At 42.6% G+C, this 9,617-nt stretch overlaps 1 protein-coding gene across 1 annotated transcript; it reads left to right on the top strand.

Annotated features, from left to right (window-relative positions):
• The first annotated feature begins 303 nt into the window (after positions 1 to 303).
• ip6k2b (inositol hexakisphosphate kinase 2b) lies at positions 304 to 5,684 on the top strand. Its single transcript, XM_086292321.1, has 5 exons — positions 304 to 895; positions 3,152 to 3,383; positions 3,497 to 3,657; positions 3,764 to 3,939; positions 4,045 to 5,684. The coding sequence occupies exons 1-5, from the start codon at positions 682 to 684 to the stop codon at positions 4,636 to 4,638; spliced, it is 1,377 nt and encodes a 458-aa protein (XP_086148447.1). The 5' UTR covers positions 304 to 681; the 3' UTR covers positions 4,639 to 5,684.
• The last annotated feature ends 3,933 nt before the right edge of the window (positions 5,685 to 9,617 follow it).

Here is a 9,617-nt window from a genome sequence, read left to right as displayed (position 1 = left end):
TGCTTATGTTTGGTGCAAATTAAAATAACAGGACTTGAAAACTGTAGCCGATCTCTAAAGCAAAAACATCGATGAAACCTTCAAGTACAGCAAACTTTTAAAAAAATCTCCACTGTTTTGTTTTGTATGAAGCATTTTTCATGTTCTACCCTCCCCCATGTTTTCTCTCCTTCCTCTTTGTTTGCTTGATCCTCTCCTAGGTATCTCGTCTCCTCCCAGCGACAGCTGCGTGTTTCTGATTGGGTGATTTTGGAAGAGGGGTGGGGCTTGCTCACTGCTTCTGCTGTTTCCTAGCAGGCGGATCAGCCTAGCCGTCAGTTTCGGTAAAAGGAGGCGACCAGTGTGGTCGCTGCTTACGCTGCTTGAATTTCTTCAGGCAGCTTGTAGGAGCTTTATAATCATTTTTTTTACTAAATGTACAAGCACAACGAACATACCGCTTAGTCGGTGAGCCTTATAATTTGCTCTCCGGGAAAGGAAACTAATCGGAATACGGGATTTCGTCGTCCTTCCTGTTCAGCCCTTTGTTTTTTACTGCTTCGGTCAAGTGGGAGAGCAGCAGCGCCCCCCTGTGAGCGAACAGGAAACAGCCTGAGGATAGGGAGCCAAACGAGCGGCCGAGCCTCTTGCCTCCCGTACGACGTGGGCCCCCCCAGCTCAGCTGTCCGATGCGGGGTGAGGATGAGTCCCGCTCTGGAAGCCCTCATGCAGGCGGAAGGGACTCCTTATCCCGGAAAAGGGGTGATGCTTGAGCCGTTCGTGCACCAAGTGGGGGGCCACTCTTGTGTGCTACGGTTTGGGGAACAGACAATTTGCAAACCCCTCATCCCCCGAGAACACCAGTTCTATAAGAGTCTCCCACCAGAGATGAGGAAGTTCACCCCTCAATATAAAGGTGAGTCTGTGCATCCCAAATATGAACTATTGAGCTGCCCGTTAGAGCAGCATGCATCTTTTAATTTTCTCACCTCTGTGCATGCGTTATATAAGAGTCTCATGGGTGCTTTTAATATTGCATTGCAAAAAAACAAAACTTCTATTACATGAAATTTTGCGCTTATTTGCCGTTGCAATACCTTAAAGTGCATTGTGTACACAACAACACTACAGAATGTATGTTGAATATTTGTAAGCTGATTGCATTGGCTTCAAAATAACTCACGTTACATTGTCAGTCATGTTGGAGCCTTTGGCAGACACAGCTATCCGTTTTCTGGCTATATCCCTCATGTGCAAGGCAGGGTTTCAAGTAGCGTCAAACCTAATGGCTTGACTTCCTGCCAAGAGAATGAGTAGCCAGAGTATCCAGAGGTCTTTGACTGTGTGACGCTTTTAAGGCAGCTATAGTTTCAAGATGCGTATTGGAGGGCCACGGCAAATCTAAAATAACTGCGGCAGATCACCAGAGTAATAATTTACAAGTCATTTGAGGAGATTTCCAGGTCTGGTTTCAGGGAACGACACGCATAAAGACTCACACAGACCTGAAGCAGGAATGCTATGTTCCCTGGTTGCATTCAGTCTCTCACAGTTTCCCCTACAGACAATTACACCTAGTACATGCTGATACGGAGATCTTCAGGCAGAGATCTTTTGACGTGATGTGTGGTAACTGAATCCACGGCCATGCAGCATGGGGCTATAAAAAGGTCCTGGATATGGAATGGGATGTGAGGAGCTAATAGTATAGTAGACGTCTGGGGCCTTCAAATGCTCAACCCCACTAGCATTTTCCAGTCTTACATTTCACATTATGATGAGAGACGGGGAAAGAGCTGTGTTCTTCTAAAGGAATGTAAGGTTCCTTATCCGCGATTGTAGATAAATGTGTCTCAGCAGTATCTGATGTTAGGGACATCTTGCAGTGGAATACTGGATTAGAAACATTAAGACTTTTGAGCAGATGTAGATTAAATTTATAAGTTAGGGGTCACTTATGTTGTGTAGAGGATACTATATTGCAATTTAATGTCACGACAGTGACCTGAAAAAAGATTGGACAGGAACGTTTGTACTTAATAAAATGATATTGATAGCAATAATAATGTCTAAGTCAGTTTAGCCCTACTCCTGTACTACATTCGATTTGCGCAACTGGGGCGCAATAATCGCGCACTTGATATACGTTTATCACAAATTTATGAGCCTTTTTATTGAAAGAAACTCTGAGTGACTCATAAGTTCCTTTGCTGGCTGCAGTGGTGTAATGACAGTGCAGTGCTGAGGCACACATTCCTTCAGAGGCGGGGCTTCCTGCAGACTGATGACGTCAGTGCGCATGACATAAGTCAAGCCTCCGCCTGCGTAGAAGGATGGCACCCATGATCCCGGGGCCTGCCATTTAACATCCAAATCCAGTGCCATGTTATTTGCATGGCTGTTTTTTGTTGTTTGTTTTTTGGTCATTGTAATAAACTGTCATTTAATTTTCTAATTCAGTGGCTGATTTGTAATGACTCCTACTGCTGCTTGGTTTTGGTATCGTGTTTTGTGTCATGTAACTTGGATGTTACATCCAGATCTAAAACAGTTCCTCTTGAACTGTTTCAACCACATCCCCTCCCTCCTTCCTGTCTGTGGTTGATCTGTTTCGGCCTTTGCAGCTGTGATGTTTATTCTCAGTGCAACACCTCCCCCACTCTGCCTGCAATACTCAGGTCCTTGTAGGGAGTTTTATTTTGGGGGGGGGGGTGACCCCGGTGGCTTTTTGCGGGTCATGTCAGAAATTAGCATTGGCATCAAAGGCCTTCCAGAAACATCCATTAGTCCATGAGTTTATCAAATTGTGTTAATTATTACTAACTGAAGCCCTCAGACATTGTGCTCTGAGGGCTTCAGTTAGTAATAATTAACACAATTTGATAAACACTACCGTGCATTTGAAATATGAACTATGTAGATATACTTGCTGCTTAATATCAGTATCTATATTCTTATCTGTGTGTCTGAATCATTATGATTTGACACTTTAAAACTCTATCATGCTTTAACTACTACAGTGTTACATTTTCTATCTCTTTTACTCATGGTGGATCATATAGTTTTCTTTGTGCAATTGCTTTTTCAAATTGTGAGAATTTGTAAAAGTAACAAACATGAAGATAAAACCTCTCCTTCTATTTCTCTCTCTCTCTCTCACTCACTCTCTCAGGTGTAGTTTCAGTCAGTTTTGAAGAGGATGAGGAAGGGAATTTGTGCCTCATCGCCTACCCCCTCCACAGCGAATCAGGGGACCTGGAAAACAAAGACCCCTCAACAGACTGTGAGCCCAAGAGCAAGATGGTGAAGTGGAGCAACAAAAAGCAATCCCCTTTGGGCCCTGAGAATGACAACTATAGCAAAGACAGAGGTAGACACAGTCGTAAAGAAGACAAGATTATGAGGTAAGAGAGCACCTTTACTGTTTCACGGAAATAAGAGTCATGTTGAAGACATGTATTGTTATGAAGCTCTGTAGCGCTGAAGCTGATGTCTTTCTTCGTTCTCTGCTCTGCAGTTATAATCGTGATGAGATGCAACAGCAGGCAGAGGTACTTTACTTTAGCCTGGAAAAAGGCAATGTGGTGTCACAGATCAAACACAACCCCTGGAGTCTCAAATGTCACCAGCAGCACTTACAGAGGATGAAGGAGAATGCAAAGCACCGTAACCAATACAGTATCCTTTTACCACATGCTTGAAGATATGAGAATTCTCAGTGTCTGCTGAAGTGGCTGAAGTGTTCCCTTTTTTTGCCATGTGATCCTTGACTCTCCCTTTACAGAATTTATCCTTTTAGAAAACCTTACATGGCGCTATAGAGTACCGTGTGTCTTAGACTTGAAGATGGGAACTCGTCAGCATGGAGATGATGCATCAGAGGAAAAGAAAGCCAATCAGATTCGAAAGTGTCAACAGAGCACATCTGCATCTATTGGGGTGCGACTTTGTGGCATGCAGGTAAAGTATATTTATAAATGAAACCATATATACGTGGGGGGGGGTTTTTGTATTTACTTGTTTATGTGCCGCTGTAGTGCTTATGTTGCTGTGTGACCTTTGCAGGTGTACCAGTCAGAACCAGGCCAGCTGATGTTCATGAATAAATACCATGGGCGAAAGCTGACTCTCGCAGGCTTCAAGGAGGCTCTCTACCAGTTTTTCCACAATGGGCATCGCTTGCGTCATGAGCTGCTGTCTCCAGTGTTGCGGAGACTTCGCGAAATGCAAGCTGCCCTCGAGGCCTGCGAGTCTTACCGCTTCTACTCTAGCTCCCTGCTCATCATCTACGATGGCGACCCTCCCAGGGCTCCCACTAGACCTAGACATAGAGGTGGGGAGGAAGGTGATGAGGATGAGCCATCTGATGAGGAGGAGGAGGAAGAAGGTGCCTTTGGTTTCCCTCGCTCCTCCTCTGCGGGTGTCGGCGCAGGTGTGTCCGGAGGGAGCAGCAACAGTGGCGGTAGTCGCTCATCCCACAGCGCAGGAGAGGCTAGTAGCCCTGTGGTGGATGTACGCATGATTGACTTTGCTCACACCACCTGTCGCCACTATGGAGAAGACAGCGTAGTGCACGAAGGCCAGGACAGTGGGTTCATCTTCGGCCTCCAGAACCTGATCACAATCATCTCTGAGCTCGAGGATCACAGTGCAGACTGAGGCTGGACTTTAGTCAGCATGGTCTAAATTTTAAGCGTGGGATGAGCTCACTGAGCTGAAACCCTGCTACACCAAGATGCATTATCCCTATGCCTATGTAGGGGTCTGCTTGGTGGGAACGTTGGACGCCTCTGCGTGAGGGGATAGTTTCAATGGTGGTACCTGTGGTCTCACTCACCTGCCAGAGGATTGGGCTGCCTGTGCCCTTTTTGCACTTTTCAGAGACTGCTCCTTTTTTTTTTTTTTCTTTTTTTGTAACACATGATAGGAGAAGTGTAGTATGAGAGAGGTCCTTCAACAGAGACTTCTGTAGCATCCTAGGGCTCTCTTCCCTCCTCTCGCCCCCTGGTACAGATACAGTTCTTTATTGTTAAGTTCTCTCTGAGAGAGAAAGCCTGAGGCAGAGAACATTGAAGCTGTAGGTAACTAGAAACCTGTCGTGGTGCTTTACCTGTGATACTTTTTTTCCCCTTGGGATGTCGCTTTGACTGCTGGTCCCCAACAGCACAACACAATCATGGGGAAGCTGATTGAACAAGCTGACCTTGGCTGGCTGGGTCAGCAGCCTTGTAGCAAATGAGAAGCTTGCATCAAATAAGGACATTTTGTGTCTATTAAGACCCTTATATGGTTTGTGTGTTCAAGTAAGCACTTGGATTTACACTTTTTGGTGGAAGAATATTATTTAGTTCAATAAGAAGGGATCTGCCTTTTTCAACAGTTGTTCCCCTGTACTTATTGCCTATAAACAAAAGACTTTTTGGAAAGGGAATATTATCCTTTTTTTCTGGTCATTATCTTTTTCCTCTTTTTCATTCCTGAAAATTTGACTTGACAAAGAGAATATATTGATAAAACACTAAAAAGACTATAGACTATTTATTTCAACGGATTGTTAAAAATGTAAACAAGTACATTCCATATTACCACTATAAATGTTACGTCCTTCTTATACAGACTTGGATTTCTTTTGTTATTGGAAGAGCTCTCTTATATAACTGTGTGTTAACAGTATCTTGAAAATAAAGGCATTCATTGAGATAAAATTCATTGTCTGTGGTTTGTGTTTATAGTATGTTTGGGGTTTGAATTTCAGAAACAAGTATGGGTTATGAAATAGATCGTGAGGATCCTAATGTGTGCCAAAAACTGTGTACTTTTGACTAATAGTGGTACTTCCAGTTCCCAGTTTTGATTTGGGAACACAGACACCCTCTGCCAGTGTCAAGATTAAATCTTTCTTTTTCGATAAAGGATGTGGTTAGAGCTGGATCAGGTGACCCTGAACGATTCCTTAGTTACGCTGCGATAGGCCTTGGCTGCTGGTGACTTCCCAGGATACAATAAGGTTTTCTTCAGTCACCTCCTTTTACTGCATGTGTTTATACACTGCTGTGAATTTCATCACTAGTTATTATTAAACTCTGGCTGTCTCTCCTGAAGTCTGTCTTATGTTCTGTGTCCCTCCCCTGATCAGCAGATGGCTGCCTCTCCATGAGTCTGGTTCTGCCTGAGGTTTCTTCCTGTTAAAAGGGACTTTTTCCTTCTCACTGTTGCCAAGGCCTTTCTCATGGGGTGGTAGGGGTCATCTGATTGCTGGGTTTTCTCTGTATTACTCCACGGTGTTTACTGTACAGTTTTAATCACCTTGAAGTGACTATTGTGATTTGGCGCTATATTTAAAAATAAAAAAAAATAAAAAAAAAACAACAACCTGAAATGAAATTGTTTGTGTTGACTATCATCTGCATTTGAACTGGAGACATCATATTTAGATCACAAGTGAGGTCATGTGTGAGGTATTGGATGTTTTCATAGTGCACTTAATGTTCCAGTGTGAATGAATCAAACTTGAAGCTGCACTTCAATACACCTAAGGCTGTCAAAGATTGAGGAAGACGTGACTCATAATTATCAGTAAGAGTCATTTGCTGAACTGGAACTGCTAGAATGGGGAAAAGATCAAATATCACAATGCTGAAACTAGACCTACTGTAAAATAAGGAATCAATGGTGTGGAAAACATGCGTCTTTTTTTTTGCACCTGATACTATGAGTTTTTCCATCCATTATCCATTGTTCATATTAGGCAGGTACAAACAATGCTTTCTTTTATGAAAGTAACATCTCTCCTTAATGCTGTATAGTACAAAAAGAAAGGAGTCGTTGTTTCAAAGAAAAAGCATGTTTTCATACTTGAAAGTGTAAACGTAACTAAATAAAGTGCAGTGTTAATGTAGCATAAAAACATTAACCTTCACAAAGCAAACAATTATTTTGAGTTGAGACCATGTTGACAAATGACAAACAGTTTTTGTGCGCAAGTTGAACTTCAAAGGATCATTTTTCCTAAGAGAGTTCACTAAAGGTGTGAAATTGTGAACATAGGATTGCTTTTTGACCACACAGAGACAAATGTTTTTTCTCTGAAGAAGTCTGGGATTTTATGAAAGCTCAATTTAGTTGTTAAGCTCGAATATAGGGAAAGATTAAACCACTCCTGCCTTAATCGTGATGTGATGTGAGTGATGAACCTCATCCTCATTCTGATAAAGGTTTCAGCATAAAAACCATTACTATAGTACAAGTATGAAAATATCAGACACCCTCTGTTTAGACAGAATTAATCTGTGGGGGTGGGCAATGATTTTTTCCAAGTGGCAATAAATAAAGCAAAATTGAGTTCAGCTTAGTGGTGCAGCCCTCAACAACAATGCTAAATTCTCATCTAGCTTCTTGGGAAAATTAATTGGCCACCCTGACACAGAAAGCTTCCCTGAGAACTGGCTTTGGGTTTTTCCTTTCCTTTCGCAAGTTTGCTTGGTACGGCAAAAACACAAAGATTGCTTACGCTGCATGCGTCACTGTTGTTACAGAGTTCATTATTAAGCAGTTTAGTTGAGGTTTTTGGCACAGTTGCTCTTTGGCGGTGACATTGGTGACTGATCTGCACAAAGCTCAGATTACAAACTTCTATTCAATAACAGTTCCATAGTGATAAGCAGGAAGAATGAGAAGGTGTTGCCAGCAGCTCAGATTAGTATTTTCTAACATACTGTATGTACCCTAAGCTCCACAGTGAAATGTGTTGCCTGTTAAAGCTGGCAGCTTTGTAGTCTGCCTAATCAGCTTTCTAGTGCTGGAAAAGAGTGAGGAAAGTATGGCTAGAATTTTGACACACCTGCTGGAAGGGTTGAATGAAATGTGACAGAACAACTTTGTATCGACGTATAGCAGGTACTGGTTTTAACCTTGCAACAACCTGATGTGAAATGGGTGGAGAAAGTTAACACGAAGAGATGGTTTAATCTATTAGGATTTCTTATTTATCTTTCCATGTTGGAAAAGTAAATATGGTGAACAGGTTCTTCCATTCTCGCGTTTGTGTGTGCGAAATAAGATGTGACTTTAAATTAGAATTAAGGTTGGAGAAGCCTGTGACCAGAAATGAGGAACAGAAATACCTGCTGAGAGGAAGCAGTTCTAATTACAAGAGAAATGAAACAGAAAGTCAGTCATGCAAATCATCTGATGCCACGACCACTCATCAAGCTTAGCTTCATTTACAACTGGTTGGACTCAAAGCCTCCAATTGACCCACATTATCCTACTTTGTGTGCAACATTCCTCTCCCTTCTTTAGTTGTAGTTAAAATTCTGTTTATGGACAGAAATTCTAGTTGCAACCAAGGGGTGTGACAGTGTCTGGCCTTGGAGGCCTCAGGATCACCTCTCTGCTTTTTGCAGAAGATGTGGTTCTTTAGGCTTCGTCAAGCAGTGGCCTCCAACTTGCAGTTTTTAGCTGAGTTTGAAGTTGTTACCACTAAACCCCAGCCCATAATGAATTTAAGTTGAGCTAATGATGTAGCATCCACGAGCAGCTATCAGTGCATGTATCTTTGTGCACGGTGCAACTGCAGTGCTCTGCAATTTCATGGCCAAAGCACTAGTTAGCAGTGAAGTTTCTCTCTTAGAAATGATCTGTTACCTAGAAAAATGGCAGCTGTGGAAGAAATAGCCAAAAATGTCTAGGAGTGATTGAGGGTTGCATTGAGGGTGCATGTCAGGTTTTGGCATTAGTTGTGGTTTTGAGAAAGGTTTAACATAATGTATTAATCCCATATCAGCTGGAAAATGGTGGAGTGCCCACTCCAAATTAGAGAGGAATTTCTGTCCCAAGTGGAGAAGCTTCATTATTTGGGGTCTTGTTCAAGAGTGGGGGGAGAGTAGAGAAAGAGACTGACAAACAAATTGGTGTGGTGTCAACGGAAGCTGCCTGTTGTGGTAAAGAGAGAGTCAAGCATAAAAGCTCTCAGTTTACCACAGGCTTTACGTAATGACTGAATGAATGAGATCATGAATGCCAGCAGCAGAATTGGTCTTCCTCAGTAGGATGTTTGGGCTGAGCCTTAGAAGTTAAGCAAGGAGTATGGTCGTGAGGGGCTCATACTGCTCCATATCGAAAGAAACCAGTTGAGGTAGTTTTGGCATCTGACAGTGGCACTTTTTGGGTTTCTTTAAGGTAAGGGGATTTGGCATATCCTACCTGGAGGAGATCTCAGGGAAGATCCAGGACACACTGGGAAGAGTCTGTCATTCGGCTGGCTTGGCAACAGTTTAGTGTCCCACTAGAAAGGTTCGACAAGCAGCAGAAGATGGATGGATGGATGGATTTCTTATCAACAATATATTGTTTTGACATTTGTTTTATCAGTTGACTTCTGATCTTTTGGCCCTGCCCACTATGTTAGGGGATTCGGTTCAGTAAACATCAACTCAGGAAGGTAAACAGAGATGCAGTCAGTTTAGGGGCGATGATAGTAGGAGGCATGAGAGGAAAGAGATTATAATTTTCTCGTTTCAGATCTAAAAATAACTTCACATCCGCTGCTCATGTGCTGCCTGCTGCAAAACAGATTTGGATTAATGTTTTTCTCCTCATTGGAATATACTGCTGGTTGTTTATATGGGTTTTGTGAT

Source organism: Aulonocara sp. 'chitande type north' Nkhata Bay, linkage group LG5, assembly GCF_057382095.1.
Source record: "Aulonocara sp. 'chitande type north' Nkhata Bay isolate Kocher_YH1m ecotype deep benthic linkage group LG5, A_spYH_male_GT1.1, whole genome shotgun sequence".
NCBI classification, from domain to species: Eukaryota; Metazoa; Chordata; class Actinopteri; order Cichliformes; family Cichlidae; genus Aulonocara; species Aulonocara sp. 'chitande type north' Nkhata Bay.
This window is presented reverse-complemented; position numbering and strand designations above follow the sequence as displayed.